The following is a 17500-nucleotide window of genomic DNA, read 5'->3' on the forward strand; positions in this document are numbered from 1 at the left end:
CTTTGCCTTTAATTTTTCATTAAGTTTAGTAAAGAAATATAGATTACTTTCCATATTATTACTCGCACCGTTGTCCAAGTACCAAGTATCATTGTTTTTTTCTTGATTCTCGAATTTTCTTGGTATAACACCTTCTTCATTCAAGAAAACTGTCTTTTAGAAGTTTTGAGCCATAAAAAGATGTGGATCATGATCTTCAACTTCAAATACATACTCTTCTTCTTTCTTGGAATTTCGTTCCAAACATCGTGATGCAAAGTGATTAAACTTGTCACACCTATAACACTGTACTTTGGAACGGTTTTTGTTCTTCCCTTTTGGTTTTTCAGAATCTCCATTATTTGATGTTGTGTTCGATTTTGTTGATAGGAGTTTTTTTGATGACCTCCACCTCCTCCATATCCCCCACCATGAGCTCCTCGACCACCATGACTTAATTTTCCACCTTGAGAAGAAGACTCGGTTTTGTTGAACAAACGTTTGATTCGTTCGTTGTTGGTTCGCTTTCTCGGATGTGTTCTTTGTAAGCTTTTAAACATCCCACCACGTATCTGAATCCTACTATTTTTAGGTCTAGAATTGTTCAATGGAAGCAATGATGTGGATGAATCTTCTTGGTAAACTTGTAAGAAATTTCTTAACAAGTTTACTTTCATTTGTTGTTTCGCTAAGAGAAGTAGATTTTGATGAGATGCCCGAATACTGACTTGCAAACTTGTCAATCATACTTGATTCCATAATAACTCATTTATTAGGGTTTGTAATTGAGCTTCCCTTACCATTTCTTCTCCAAGGTGGAAAATTTTGATGGCTTCCCAGATCTCCTTCGCGGTACTTGTTAACGTATTCCTCTAGGAATACGAAAAAAATAACAAAACTTCTATCTTTAGGATGACCTAGCTAACGGTCTCTAACCATCCTAGTGCCAGACCCTCTCCCTCGCCCTCATGGCCTCGTGCTAGGACTCTAGTGCTTGGCGCTCTCACGGCATTGGCGAATGCAAAGTGTTGAAGAAAAGAAACTAATGGGGCACCTATCTGATATTGCAAAGGACTTGAGATCCATGTTTAATGCCGACCAGAAGAATGCATGTGCTCAAAAAGATGTTGGCAAGTGCCAAGACAAAATGTGTGACATCTTCACTATCACATGGCCACGCAAGAGAGGTGAACCTCATGAAACAGAGGAAGACATTAAGGTATTACCCAGAAATACTCAACATCACACTCTCGATAGAATACCCAAAGCCACCCAATTAGGACCCCAAGGATCCACTCTTGGTCACTAACTACATACACCAAACGAAAGTTCATCATGTATACATAAACATAAACAATGGTAGCAACACTGATGTACTCTATGGACATTGCTTCAGATAGCTGCCTAACTCCTGGAAGGAGGGTCTAAATTCTCTAATAAGTGGTCCGCTCGTAGGGTTCATCAGACATAGTCTATGACTATTGGGCACCGTACACCTCTTGCTCACATTACTCAGTCACAATGGGAAAGACAAGATCACACAAATGATTGGATTCTCAGTGGTATGTTTTCCAGAAGAACACAATATCTTTCTCGAACAACCAATGCTTTATCAACTACAAGGCATACCTTTAACAATCCATGGTATCGTCAAGTTCAGCACAAACACCAGGTCAAACACAATCGTTGCCATTAACCCACACATACACCACTGCTATCAAATCATTATTGCACCATAACTGGGGCGAGCCTTGAAAAAATAGAAGAACTTACTATAATAAGTACAGAGAAGAGCATACTATAACAAGTACATAGAAAATCATACTATAACAACACTACTACAATGAAAACATTAGAACGTATCACCTAGTTAGTAGAGTGTGGGTGAGGCCAATTTCTCTGAGATAGCTGAGTGTGGGCAAGGCCCGTATCTCATAGTTAGCCGAGTGTGGGCGGGGGCCTGTATCTCCTTGAGTGTGGACGAGACCCATATCTCCTAGTTACATTATATATGTTATGTGTATGGTATGGGGGTAGTTTGGGGAGACTCACTAAGCTTCATGCTTACACTTTTCAGATTTGGTTTCAGGCACTTTTGGTAGCAAAGGGAAGAGCTTGGGATGATTGCAGTGCACACACCATTCGTTCAACTTGGGATGTTTAGACTTTGATATTTTGACACATGATTTTGATACAATATTTGTTATGATGAATTGAGATACATGATTTATGATCTTTATTATGATGTTTGATGAATTATGGTTTCTAAAATGATTTTTAAAACGCAATTTTAGGAGCATAGTTTTGGGATGTTTCATTGTCTGAGTCCAACCGTGAGTATTCCAATTCAATGATTGATTGGACCCATCATGCTTGTTCGTTTATTATATGTGCTTGTGTGGTGATACTTTTGGGGAAATCACTAAGCTTTGGCTTACAGTTTTTAGTTGTTGTTGTAGGTACTTCTGATTATCGTGGGAAGGCGAAGGCGTGACTGTACACATCCAAGGTTATGGATTTATGATTTTAGGATACTATGGATAAACAATTTTGAAACAATTATTTTGTATACTTTTAATGACTATGGGTTGTTTTTAAAAGTTTAAATTTTTTGTGATTTTTGGGATGTTACAATCTTCCTCAACGTCTGTGCCATAGTCAAACTGACACCCCACGGTTGTGGCGCTCGGTCAGAGAAAGTGGTCGAATGAGGATAACCAAAACTACCAAGGTTATTGCTAACCCCAAACCACTTGTCCTTCCAGTCATTCTTAGACACCTTCTGGTTGATGATGAATGTGTGGATGTTTTTGCCTCTGAGAGAAGTTGTGAACACCGGACTCCATGGACAAGTTGAAGTAAACCTTAAAATCCCAAAATCGGGGAAGGACACCAAGTACTCGGCAAGCCAATTCGAACCCCACGATCTTGTTCACAACGTTAGGGATCAAATCTTCCATAGAAAAGTCGTACTGACGCATGATTTTATCTAAGAAATCAGTCGTTGGTAACCACAATGCTACTTCAAAGATTAGGATGGTGACTCCGACCTTGCCCGTTGGGGGCTGATAGATGGTCAGCCCTTTTCTTGGAAGCATCACTCCATGATTTGGCATGAAACCAAAGCGGAGTTGTAGAGACTCATTCTCCGGAGACGGCTCAATTCTAGATCGATCAATCTCTATGATTGTTTTAGCACAAACACGAGAGAGAAGAAAGAGTGAGCAAAGAGAATTCATAAGTAGTTGAGAACGAAAAGGTGAGAAGAAAACTGCTCTTGATGAGATGGGTTTAAATAAGGAGCGAGAATATCAAACCGTCTCCATTATGAAACCGCCTGCGGTGATGGTTCTGTCACATCAGTTGAATGTCCAAACCATCTCCGTCGAACACGTGTCCTGTTCAAGGCAAGAATGACTCGGCTATGATGTACCAATGCTCGTGCTTACTAACCTAAGGGACTTGTTAACGTATCTCTCTAGGAATACGTTAAAGATAACAGAACTGCTATCTTTAGGATAACCTAGCTAATGATCACTAACTAGGCTAGTGTCAGACCCTCGCCCTCCCCCTCGTGACTTCGTGCTAGGACTCTGGTGCTTGGCGCTCTCACGCTCAAGTCCAACTCCAGACAACAATCTTCAGTCTATAATAAGCCAAACCCTAATTAACCACTCCCTAGGAGCGACAAATGTAATGCTCAGAGCATTATCCTTTATTCCCTCTGCACCAATAATATTGAGGATTATTACTAGTGATGCATGATTCACCAATGGGACTCCTCCACGTCCTATTGACCTATATAGAACAAAGGAAACCCTTGGGATCATGCTCAACGAATAACAGGTATAAAAGGAATCCTTCTCCTTCATAGGAGTAGATTGCTTCCTTACAACTAAACCCCTAATCTCTGCATTCTCACATACACACTCAGACTAACTAGACCGTCAGAGCTTTGTCCCGGGACTTCCTCTGGACGTCGACTGACGCCACTTCTTCATTACTGTGATTACAGGGATCAACTCTGACAAAACCACCATGATGGTGCGTTAAGCTTGGAGCATATATCACAATAGTACTCATCATGCAAACTCATAAAATTAAATCTTCAATAATTGCTTGGAATAAAACTACAATTGCTACATTGTTTCTCTTGGCATCCGTCATTCCTGGATCAACATCGTCCTAGATTTGGTAAATGTTGAAGATGACTTTCATGCTAATTGCCCAAAAAATGTTATTTGTTGTAATGAGCATTGGTACGTGAGACGAGATAGATGAATTATCCTTTGTTCTGCCTGGATTTGTCGGTTCTGTTATGCTTGGCAAAATCGGATCTCTTCTTCTAAGCTTTGATACCAATTGAATGACTATTAATATGCAAAAAAAAAAAGAATTGAAAGTTACACAACTATTATTGTAAATAAGAAAATAACTCAAAACTATGTATATTCTCTCCTCTCAAATGCTCGCTCCTTTCAAATGCTCTCTTAAAGTAGGCAATTCCTATCAGGGTGTCAAGAATCTCATCAAGGTTGTCAAGATCGAGATCTTACTTAAAATCGTTTTACATTTTGCAAGACTTTAATTGTACGATCGGATCGGGATCAAAAGATTCTACCAAAATAAACTCATATTCAAATTTGCTCGCAAGATAGTGGGTGTGAAGTATATATTATATGTTGATATTGATTAAGACGTTGATAGTGGAATCAACTTTAAATTCTTAAGCATGAGCCATATTCTTTGTTGCTACAAACTGTAAAAATTAAGAAAAAAACGACTTAACTAGAAAAGATCTTTTTGATCATGTAGAACTAAAGACATAATGAGTGTGATGTCCCTAATTCATGATGAATTAATGAAATGTTGATGCTCTACAAGGCTTCTTGCAACTTGTGATATTCGATTTCAAGTTGAATAGACAACATTTTGATAATCGACTACATTATAAAACTAGAGAGGTGAGATTGGGATCGTAATGTGATCAGGGTCGTTTTTCACTTGTAGGATCTTAAAATGACAAAATTTTAAGATCAATATCGGGATTTGAAATAGCTGACTGAACAAAGGTTGAAAGCAAGTTTAGCAATATAATAGAAATCAATGAGAGAAATACGAGGGGTAACAACAAAACCAACATTCTCTATTGGTATTGATATATCAGATATAATAGAAGTATGTGAACTAGTATACAAATAAATAGATGATGACAAACACGTTGACATATGATAACATGCACCAGAATCTAAAATTCATAAGGGTAAAGTAATATTTGAAATATTGAAAGAAGACAAACTCTGAATGAGACATTGACGTTGAACTGGAAGCAAGACGAAAGTCAATATGTTGTCTGAACTTCTAAAAAACATGTGGATCCAAATCCCATGACGGCTTGATGGCAGCTTCGTGATCAATCTCTATAGAACGCGTAACAACAATAATGAACTATGGTGGACGATGTGTTAGACGAGGTACCTGTGATGTAGGACCAGAAAGGCATGGATGAAAGGATGGCAAGAATTGTCTAAATGGTATGTTTTGTTGTGACGTAATTTGTTGGTGTTTTACCTTGTTAAGTAACATTGGGCACTGGGACTTCTAATAATTCTTTTGTTTGAAAAAAGCACATTCATCAAAGACAAATTTAGGGTTAGTCGAAACTAATTTGCAGACCATAGTCATGGTAAAAAAAATGTAGTTGAAGCTTTAGACCCTTTGTCAACCTGAGATTTGATACACATTTCTTCTCCAATCAACTTATGAAAAACTAAATCAACTGTAGGAATAAGGATATAATGGAGAATTGCTCCACATATTTGAAATCATATCATAATGCCATCAAAACCACATTAAATGTTGTTCTTTTAACCTAACAATGTAAGGTTTGAAGACCTTCAACTCAACGAACACTATGATGATCCCCTAAATCAGATATAACAGCATAAAAATCATGAACACTAATTGTATTCAGTTTGAGGGCTCGAGTATAAATATAAAGTTAGTATTGTTTAGCAAAGATATACTAAGTGTACAATCTATCCAAATGATCTCAAACTTTTGTTATCGTATCATACTTCACCAATTAGGTGTGAATTGATTGAACTGCATAGTTATTGATCCAAGTGATAATCCTAGAATTATCAATTTCACATGCATCCACTAGCGTTGCAATAACTAATAGCTTTCTCATCTGTCTTATTTATTTTTACAAAAAGTTCTTCATTCTATAACCCTAGTAAGTGTAGTTATTGCCATCAACTTTGGTACTAATCGACCCAAAAGAATCACCTTTTGGATCCACAATGTCAATAATTAAGCACAAAAACAAATAACCAACAACGAAAAGTGAGAACTAAACCGACAACAATGAGAATCAAATACTAATGAGATCGGAAAACACACCTGACAAAAAAGAGATCGAAACAAGAAAATATGACAACACCATGAAAAAAATGGATTTTGGCGTTGCCCCGAACCCCGACAAGATCGAAACCAAATGCACAATAGTTGTGTTTGCTACAAAGTCTTTTATAATAATCAAACTATCAATCATAGATTGAATATAGCTCTTATACCATGTAAGTTGATAACATAATAAAGAATATATAGGTGAGATTTATTATTGAAAGGAAAAGTTGTTTAAAAAAATACAACTATAAATATGAAAAATATATAATGTTAACTTAGCTAAAGAGCTAAATAGAAACCTAATATAAAATAAGTCCATATACTTTATTATGTTAACATTTCTATACCGTTAAGATGTAATACATATTAAAAAAATCAAATTTCTTCTATTTAACAATCAAACACATCAAATATTAGAATCTTATCTTTACTAAGAGAGCCTGAATAGCCTGATTATTAAAATGCAAAATTTCACAAATATTCAATACTCAACACAGACATCCAAAATATTGCTGTCGTTTGACGAATGACCTTCTATACGAACCCTAAGACAAATAGACCTGTTATAGTTTACCATCTTTTTTAGAATCTTCCGATTTAGTATTTTTTAGATTCCGTCGAAAGCAAAACAAATGAATCCAAACAAAATGGTTATCGATATTACAAGGGTGGATACCAAGTTTTGTGTTATTATAATTTTTCTACCTATGTTTTGAGTTGTGTCCAATTAAAAATTCTTATATTATGATGTCGACCATTTTGCTATTCGCATTATTGTTAGAAACTAATCTACTTTTAATCCAATAAATTACATTTTATTATGATGCGTTTTAAGATGTCATTAATACCGGTATCAAGCACATCAATTTCAGTATTTCACGTATTTTAATTGTATGATGATGTTTCTAGAATTTCAAAGAATAAATATTAAAATTTAACCAATCAAAACCAATTTAAAAAATGATTAATCAAGTCAGATATCAAAACGACATCAAAAATGGGTGGTAAATCAACATTCATTGATTAAATCTGTTTAGGAATGAATCATACCCGATGGAAACACTTGCAGAACAAATTCTCTAATCAAGTAATATGTGAATTTGAAGTAAAGGGAATGTAAAGTTCAACCAAAAGAACTTCAGGGGCTTTTTAGTAACAATAAACACCTACCCATAAACAAGTATCAAACATATAGCATTGCACCCATAGCATTCCTCCACGTGTCACAATTTTGAATAATTTATAACTAACAAAGCAAAATCAGCCACCACAAACATACCACGTATCATTAGATACATACATAAACCCCTCTATATAAACGACGTCGGTAAGACAGGATCGAAATGGTCCACCGTCTACCATCGAAGCCGGCCAAAGCAGCCGATGAACTGGTGGCAGAATACGATGCATGGTTCCGGTGAGCCATCTTCCTCTCTATTCCTCTGTAGATAGTTATATACGTAAATATATGTATATGTAAATTTCTATACCCTATGAACTTGTACCTAGAAATTGTTAACATAATGATGAATTTGATTACATGATTTGATCACGGATTACTTACAGTTACAAAGATGTTGATAGATAGGCTGTTGAAGCTAAATTAAATCACAAATTTTACAGTAAAAGTCAAAAGTCAAAAGTAAACCACAGAGTTTTATTCCTGAAAAGCATGTGTACAAGTACAATTACAAATCTTTTCGAGCAGAAAGGGCCAATCTTCCCCTAACTGTCGAGGGTTAACTTCCATTGCAACTCTAAAATCTAACAAACAAATCCTTCGTTTCCCTTCATGTTCTTCACTTCTCCCCAAACTTCCAAAATGTTGTTTGACAGGTGTCCTGAAATTACCAAAACACCCTATCAACTCCTTCAAATAAGCATCTAATCCTTTATTCAGTACACTAGCACAATCCATTGATACTCCTTGAAGACCTTGTGCTGCTGTAATTTGATCCATACGTTCTTTTAATCTGATCGTATCCATCAATCCACCGGTGTCAAAAGCAGTAACATATTTTCGATTATTTGATGACACCTTTCGGGCCCCACATGGAATCCCAAGTGGAGCTGTAACTGTAACTGATCCATTTTCATGGTGAACCTTCGGTGGTGGTGGTGGTGGTGGTGGCGGCGGAGGAGGAGGTGGGGGTTTTCTGGTGGAAGCGTTCTTTAAAAGTGATTGAATTAACTGATTATGAAGTGATATGTTATCTTTTCCGATAGTTCTTAAACAAAGCTTGTCGAACTCAATCTTATTCAGCTTTAAGCTCAAAAACCTTTTCAAGTAATCAAAATACTGTTTTGATCTTTCAGGTCCGAGCTTTCTGGTTAATTGATCTTTCATGTCGGCAAGATTGATCCTTGAATGCTTCTGTGGTGGTTCCATAAAACACTCACAAAACTATATATTTCCTACTTCACTAAAAAAACCCCCAAATTTGACGAACTAAATTAGGGTTTTGCTTCTTCTATAGAATGACATCTTCCTGAATGAATTTAAACTACTCTACAACAATTTACGTAACGAGTAACGAATACACTTTTATTGAAACTCTCAATTGGGTTTTTCCGTACTGATTCAGAGAATCAAATCGCATATTACAGTTTTAACTAACTCTCCCTCCAAAACCCAAATCCCGAATTATTCAAATTCTAATCTACAAACGAATAAACCCTAATTCTAATTCACATCTACACTATCTAAAAACCCTTAATTTTTTAAAAGAGATCTCTATCCAACTCCAAGTAAACTCATGAATCAGTGTACGAAACATGCTCACGCTTTCAAGAATCTTCAAGTACCCGAAACGTAACTTTAAAAATGTGTAAAGTTTAACAAAAAGATTGAATTTGGAGATTTCCCAACACCAACTTCAATTTCTCAATGCAAAATTGGGAATCAAATATACAACGGATTGAAGATATTTACGCTTCGAATCAACTTTATCAGTAAACATAAATATCCAATTCTGACCTTTTTGCAGCTCCTCCAAAATAGAAATTCCGATCACTGAGGTGTTAAGTTTCACAATCATCAATCTTTTTCTTCGTTGGAACTCAAGGTAATGATACCATTAGCTTCGATTTGTTGTTCCAAAATATCGGGGTTTCCTTTTTGTATAAATTTCTCCGCCGCATTAATGTTCTTCGCCTAAAATTTCCATCTTTGCCTGTTTAATTCAAAGCCAAAAGAGCACTCTCTCTCTCTCTCTATGATCGCTCTTCACCGATACACACTCTATCTTCTCTTTCTCTCTCTACTTTCCTTTTCCAACTCTTTTTTTTCGTTTTTGAGTCTGTACAGCGACGTTAATGTGCATTACCAACTGCCCCCTCATCTTTAAATTATATAAAAAACACCCCCTTCAGTTCAATACTTGTGGTAGGGAATTCAAAGATATAAGTTCATTTTAGTTACTTCATGTTTGTTTCAAGCGTATTTCTGTGTGTGTATGATAAGTAAAATATTAAAATGTGTAATGTTGTAATGATGGCTCAAAATTTATTTGATGATACTTTCGAAACATACGGACTGCCATGTCAATTATCATGAATTAAGGGTGGTTTGTGTAACATAACAGTTTTCAGTTTTCAGTTTTCTATATTCATGTCTATTATAGCTTCATATACAATGGAAACTCCAAATTCGTTAACCAGATTTAATACCCCACACGTATATAGTAAGTGACGTATTGCTGTTCCATTTTAACCTTTTGATTTCATATATTTACTTTCAGGTTGAAGATTTTGCATATGCATGTTCGGGGCATTTTGCCATTGGAATCAACGTTTATGTAGAAAACTTATAAACCTAAAATAACACATTTCATGAGAAAAGACAATAAAGAACATAATTTTTTGTATTATGTTTGGATAATTAAACTGATACATGATAATACCATGGTAATAACAACAAGACTACTACTGGAAGTTCCAATGCCTGATGGTTGATCAGTATCTGCAAGCTGGGGTAGTGGTTCAGCGGGAGTGTCTGCAATCTTTGGTGGTGATATTGGCGACGCCTCTATAAAATTAGGAGGTGATTTTGGTGTACTTGCAGAACTACCTGAGGGTGCAGCCAACGATGTTGCACTCTCAGGTGATGATTTTGCAGATACCGATGTATTTGCAATATTTGCAGAACCTCCTGAGAGTGCACCCTCAGGTGGTGATTTTATTGATGTCGGTGCATTTGCAGAACTACCTGAGGGTGACAGTGCCGGTGCACCCTTAGGTGGTGATTTTGTAGATGCCGGTGCATTTGCAGAGGGTGCACCCTTTGGTGGTGATTCTACAGCTGGTGGTGGATTTGGGGAAAGGGTTGGGGTTGGGGATCTCGAATGAGATGGTACTAGCTTAGGAGCCAACAACGGTGGTGATTCTGCAAATGCTGGTGCATTTGCAGAACCACCTGAGGGCGCAGTTGATGCGCCCTCAGGTGGTGATTCTCCATATGGATTTGGAGAAGGTGCGGAGTATCTCGCATGAGATGGGGCAACTTTGTGGCCACATCGTGGCGTGTACACACGTGGTTTTGACGTTTTTGGGGTAGGGGCAGGAGAGTTTACCTGAGAACTTGAATTTGAATCAGAAACAACAGGAAAATTCATCCCGAGTGGGACGATCTCAGTGCTAATATGAAGCACCGATATGTTGAACGGCTCAGCAAACACTGAATTTACCAAAATAGCCCCGACAGGCACTCCACTAGTCGCCGAACTAAAAACAACATTTCCAGTTTTGGAAACCGTAGCTTTCAAGAAACCCTGTTCGCCAAGGGCTAGACCAGTGGTTTGGAACAGTGTTGTCATTTGTGTAGTCCCGTTTTGCAAATTATGTAGCTTTTCAACATCAAAATAATCAAGAACAACATGAACCCTCATGAGATTATCAAGCATATCATTTTGATTTTTTCCAGATGAACGCAATACATCATCATTAGATACAGCCAACACTGTTATAGTTTGGCGTGAATTGATCTCTGATGACACGTTTGTTTCAGAAAGATAACGATTGAAGATGCTGAAAGATGGGTATTGGTTGAGGATCGTTGTGATATTAAATGCATTTGAGTGGAGAATGAAGAACAAATGGGTGTAGAGTAATAGATAAAACTTAAAATGCATGAGTGGCAACAATGGCGACAATGGTTAATTTCTTGAAAATGAATGATAATATGGAGTGGTGGTTATTTGTTATGTGTGTATATATTTGTACATGTACACACACAGATAAACGCAGTCAAGATTAAGAAAGTTTCAATAGAAGAAAAAGGAGATTCTTGTGCCATTTTTGTAGGGAATTTGTTTCCAATTGTATAACTGAACCTGACTAAAAAATGTTTCCTTTTATATCAATGAAAGAATTAATTAAATTTCAACGATGTTACATATTTTGTACATAACACGTATAAGAATATCTAACAATAAATCTTGCTAAACTCCCTTGGAAACAGTTAATGTAATCGGGTATTTTTGTACTTGATGGAATCTTCTACTTTCTTCACTTTTAATGGCGTTCACATCTCCTTCTGACCATGAAGATAGACCATCATAGCTTGATCCATCTGTAAATGAAGACGACCATAACTCTCCATCATCATCATCATCATCATCATCATCACCATCATCATGGGAGAAAGCTAATGATGAGGTGATGTTGTTTATGTCAAAAACTTCTTTCTGTGATTTGTCAACCTCATTGACATTATCATCAAGTAAACCTTTTACAAATGGATGATTTAACAGCATATTAGTCCTTAATCTACACATAACCTTTCTAGACAAACAACCCTTTAAGAAACTCCTTCCATCTGTAGATATACCGCTGGAAACACATGGCAATTCATTTTCATCATCACTAATACGACTCAAAATCTCATCAACTGTCAAATCTTTTTCAGAAAACCAAAGTGGTTTTCCAGTCAACATCTCAAACACAATACAACCAACTGCCCAAACATCAGAAGGAGGCTCTTGAACACCATTAACAACAGTTTCAGGTGATAAGTACATTGGGGTGCCTCTCCAGTAAGGACCCAACTTGTTCTTCTTGCTCTGTTTTGCTCGTTTTGCCAATCCCAAATCCCCAATTTTAGCAGTGAAGCCATCTCTTGAATTCGCTACAAGCAATACGTTTTCAGGTTTTAGGTCACAATGAACGTACCCTTTCTTGTGAATGTGAGTTAACCCACGTAGAATTGATCTGGTGTAGCGTCTGACGTCAACTTCCGGCAAGCTTTTACCGGATTTCTTGATTAGGTCAGCTAGGGTTCCACCGGAGCCATACTCCAACAACAAGTTGTACACCATTTGACCATCTTCTCCGTTTGTAATCTCGTCGCCAAAACATTTTATCACGTTAGGACACCCACGAATGTTATCCATAACTTCTTTCTCCTTTTGGATTGAACCAGAAGCAGAGACCTCCGCCGATTTCACAGCCATAATCGGTGGATAAGAGCTGTATTTCGATTTGGGTTTCTTCAAATTTGCTAGAAAAACACACCCGAAACTTCCTTTACCTATCATTGCACCTCTGAACCAAGCAATCCCATCTCCATATTTCTTATGCACAAGCTTCCAATCGTCTTGTTTACTTCTTTTACCCTCGTACAACTTGTCTCCACCAAGCAAGCTTCTTTTCTTCGTCTTTGCTTCCATGGAGTTCATATTTGTCACCAATTGGTTCGTGAAACTTAGGGCTTTGGTGACAAATTAGGCAACAATGTCGTGGTATTGGTGCAATACGCATGTATATGTATGTTGTTGCTTACTTGGGGTTAAAGCAATGAAATTGAAGGGATTGGGGGATGAGATTAGGGTTAGGGTTTAGAAGAAGAAAGCGTATGGAATGGGCATAGGTTTGTGGATGATTGAAGTGCATATGCAAGCTATTTAACGGAATAACGGTCAGTTGCGTTTACATGGAGTTTCATGTGCAGTTTCTATATTTGACGGCATAATTCCCTTCTTTGCTTCTACGGTCACGTTTACTCTTCTTGTAATGACAAAAGTATAGACTTCATGAAAATAATGTATTAAAAAAGGGTAAATTGTAATTTACGTTAAAGATTCATGATTTTAATCGGTATTTGTTATAACGTATACAGAATAAAGAATACATGTATAAAATAAAGTTTAAAAAGTTTCTAACTTAATTAAATGAAGAATGAAGAATTCGGTCATTAAATAACAAACTCATTAGCAATAATTATGTTAATTTTAGAAGAGAAATAGCCATAAGACCATCTGTTAGGCCGGACGGAGCTGGTGCGGAGAAAGGAAGCGGGAGGCTTCCCGCCCGGCGGAACACCGCACCGTCGGCGCGGGGAAGGTGTGTGCGGGAAACGGAGAGGGGAGCCTCTCCCGCTCTCTCTCTCTCTCTCTTGCTGTGATTGGCCGATTTTTTATTTTTTTATTTTTTTGAAAAACTACTGTTGATTAACAGTAAAAAGTGATTTTTTTTATTTTATTTTTTTATTTTGTGGTTGTAACGGCTACTTTCTTTTTATTTATTTATTTTTTTATCCTTTTACAACTACTATAAATATATACACATAACTCTTAAACATATTACACTATTCTCTCTACTTTATATCAAAAAAAAAAAAAAAAAAAAAAAAAAAATCCCGACAAGCAAACCCCAAATTCAGATCGATGGAAAAAAAGTCATGGTTCGAATATAAACATCCCTTCTCGCAACATTTTTGCTATCGATTCATCCAAGCAAGGAGTTTACTGCCCCCAACTCAATATTTCCATTCAATCCCCACTACAATTTCAATACCAAAATATTGGCCAATATTACCCGATGCAAGTTCCAAATGTTCCGGTGCAAATGTTTTCAAACTTTGTTGTGTTTCCGGATCAACAATCGCCAAATCAACCTCAAACTCAAACCCAACACCACCACCAACTTGTCGATGAATCGGATGACGCGGAAGAAGAAGACATGGTTCCCGAAACTCAACCAACACCACCACCACAAAGACGTAAGTGAAAAAACAAGTGTGTGAGGGTGTCGTACAACCTAGAAGACAAAAATCAATACTATGGGTTCCACACGAAGAGCTAGTTTTGGTCAAAACTTGGGTTGATATTTCTGAAGATTCGATTCCGGGAAACACATAACCGGGAGAACATTTTTGGTTTTGCATTTTAGAACGATTTCGAGAGGAGCTAGGAAATGTGACGACTATCGTACGAAACATCAACTTAACTCGAAGTTTCGAGAAATAGCAAAGGGGGTTTCAAAAATTAACAGGTTGTACAACAACCTAAAAACCCAACGAAAAAGCGGCCATGACGACGAAGAAATACTTCAAAAAGCGTTGCAGTTTTACCTTGAGGAAGTCGGAAAACCATTCAAGTGGCATGATTGTTAGAATTATTGGTCCGAAGTCCTAGGTGGAAAAAATACGAGCGAGATTTTATTTTTGGAGTCCAACAATCAAAGCGAACGAAAACGGGCTCTAGTGGTTACATAACCTCCTCCGATGCTCAGGTCAATCTAGATTTAAATCAGGACGACAAACTCGAGCTAGAAGAAATTGAACGCCCAATGAGTAGGGACAAAGTGAAGAGAAAGGAAAAAGGGACTTCTTCGAGTGCATCTGATTTCAGCGTGGTCATTGACGAAATGCGGAAGATAACATCGTCGTTTGATCGATATAATCTAAATTTCTCCGAACGTTTGGCTTTCGACAAGGAAAAAAGAAAAAACAAGGAAAAAAGAGCTGGCGGAGAGACAAGAAATGGAAGACATGAAGTTTTTGATGGAAAACGTTGATCATCTCTCGGGACCGACTCTCGAGCTCGTAATGAAGAAGAGAGAAAAAATTTAAAAAAAAAATTTCCGTAGGTCATTGGTGGTTTGCTTGATTTTTAGTTTATGTGTGTGTGTGTGTTTTTAATTTTCTACGTTTTTATATTTTAGGTTTAATGTAAGTTTTATTTTAATTAATGAAATGCTTTTTATTTTTAATTAAGTTTTATGTTTAGTATTAATTTAAAAATTATAATTCATAACAAAAAAATTAATTATAATTATTAAAAAAAAAAAAAAAAAAAGGTGAGGGGAGGGCTTCCCTCCTACTCTTTGGCTTTTAGGTGAGGGAAAAAGAGGTATGATCCACCAAAAGTGAGGGAAGTTTATCTCCCACTCCTTCTAGTCTTATACGGGCAACGACCACGATTTACATCCACCTCCACGTCACTACCATCTCCATCCACCTTCCTTCCACTCATGGAGGGCAAAGTGGGCAGCCACACAAGGTCCAATTGTTTTTATTATATATTTTATTTAAAAATAACAACTTATAACAACGATAAGGGGATTTTTTTTCTTGTTCGTCATGGTCCTTTGAAGATGTTTAATTCTTCAGAACCAGCCTTGCTTCCACTTTAAACTTAGTATACTCTCCACAACGAAGAGAGATACCCGAATGAGAGAGAAAGATACAAGAAGAAGACCTAATTGGTCGTGGTGGTTTGTGGTCAAGACAACGAGTGACCACAATCATTGTACAACGGAGCAGATGGGGTGGTGTGAACGACCATTGTGGTGGTTCCAGGTGGCAACGAAGGCTCTCCGTTGAGAGTACACCGGACAGCCTAATAGTTCCTTTTCCTAAGGTTTTTTTCACAATATAGTCTAAAAATGAAAATATTTATAATTTTTATATGTCACCTCTGTTAAAATCAACATGGCCAATGAAATTTTTTATTTTTATTTTTTTCGAAAAATCAAAATGACGTCCTTTTGAAAACTAATGATGTCATCTTAGAAAATTGGTCAAATATAGTATTTTTTTTTTAAACAAACTGTACTGTCTTGTCATGTTGATTACGAAAACCAGAGGTCGTACTGCGAAATAGAATATGTGATCACGAAGAAAGATTGGTCAATACTTGCATAACCTTGAAAGAACGAACCTCCATAGTTACACCAACATTAGAACGTATGTTATTAGATCATTTTCGACTCTGTTTTGTGGCTCTCGAATGCGTGATAAGAATTTTATTACCTAAATATTAATTGTTTATTTTCATTTTTTAATTTTGTTACCATTGATTGTTTAGTTTTGCCATAAAATATAGCTTCATACATTATTCTTGTTAATTTTACCAATAATATTTATATGTAATATCCCTGTAAGAGGGGACTAATGTACATAGTGGTTGATATGGATGGAAACAACAGAGTTTTCGTATAGTGTTTTATCTAGATGTGACAAATAGCACCAACTCTTATACCTGGTTGGTTCATGATGCGGATGAAAGAAGCTCTTAGGGACACTAGGGAAGTAACATTCATAACTAATCTGAACGATGTCATCATAACTTTTTTTAGGACAACTTAATTCATATCATGGGTATTGTTGTAAGAATTTGGTTGTTGCTTTGTGCCCTAGGTTTGGTCGAAATAGAACTTATGATCTTTTGTTCTGTAAGACATGAAAATCATATACAATGCATGACTAATTTTGAAGAAAACGATGGTTGACTACAACATGTGACTAAGAAAAAGTTGGTTGACTACAATATATGATACAGACTGCATGTGATTGGCTTGCCATATCGACGATGCGAAATAGGCAAGTCCTTTTTCCCCTAACATCTGCTAGAATGTAATCGTCCTTAATAGGCCATATGTCATCAACATATTATCAGTTTGTGGATGCAAGTTGTCTGATGGCAAATAAGAAAAATGTCGCCTACCATGTTTCAGGTAATAGATTTTAGGTCAGATATGTTGTAAATCTTCAACTTCGAAAGTATACATGTTTCGAAAGTATACATGTGGGAAATGACACAGTTGTGGTATAGTGTGTGGTCATGCATTGGCGGCATCATAGTTGTTAGCATTTGTGGGTTTTTACCATAGGGTTGAGGTTTATTGGATGTCTACAGTGTATCGAGCTACATACCAATAGACAAATTTGTGTCCTCTCCCACCTCCTTCTGAATGGGAAATACCAAAACAACTGATGGCTATTTTAACCCATATGTGTAATCGAAATTAATTATGTTTGGATTTAGAATTATGAAAGACAATTATTATCATTACTTCTTATTACATACCATAAATAACAAAAAAAAGTTTA

The 17500-nt window shown here is 36.7% G+C and overlaps 3 protein-coding genes across 3 annotated transcripts; all 3 read right to left on the minus strand.

Annotated features, from left to right (window-relative positions):
• Positions 1-8047: 8047 nt before the first annotated feature.
• LOC145040064 (uncharacterized) lies at positions 8048-8737 on the minus strand. The gene has a single exon (XM_078988051.1). It carries the CDS (start codon positions 8735-8737, stop codon positions 8048-8050), a length of 690 nt encoding a protein of 229 aa, XP_078844177.1.
• A 1519-nt stretch (positions 8738-10256) lies between these two features.
• On the minus strand, positions 10257-11618 carry LOC145040065 (uncharacterized). The gene has a single exon (XM_078988052.1). The coding sequence runs from the start codon at positions 11517-11519 to the stop codon at positions 10257-10259; it is 1263 nt and encodes a 420-aa protein (XP_078844178.1). The 5' UTR covers positions 11520-11618.
• A 156-nt stretch (positions 11619-11774) lies between these two features.
• Positions 11775-13342, minus strand: LOC145042652 (mitogen-activated protein kinase kinase kinase 20-like). The gene has a single exon (XM_078991111.1). The coding sequence runs from the start codon at positions 13062-13064 to the stop codon at positions 11829-11831; it is 1236 nt and encodes a 411-aa protein (XP_078847237.1). The 5' UTR covers positions 13065-13342; the 3' UTR covers positions 11775-11828.
• Between the last annotated feature and the right edge of the window lie 4158 nt (positions 13343-17500).

Source organism: Lactuca saligna, chromosome 4 (assembly GCF_052625555.1).
Source record: "Lactuca saligna cultivar CGN05327 chromosome 4, ASM5262555v1, whole genome shotgun sequence".
Lineage (NCBI taxonomy): Eukaryota > Viridiplantae > Streptophyta > Magnoliopsida > Asterales > Asteraceae > Lactuca > Lactuca saligna.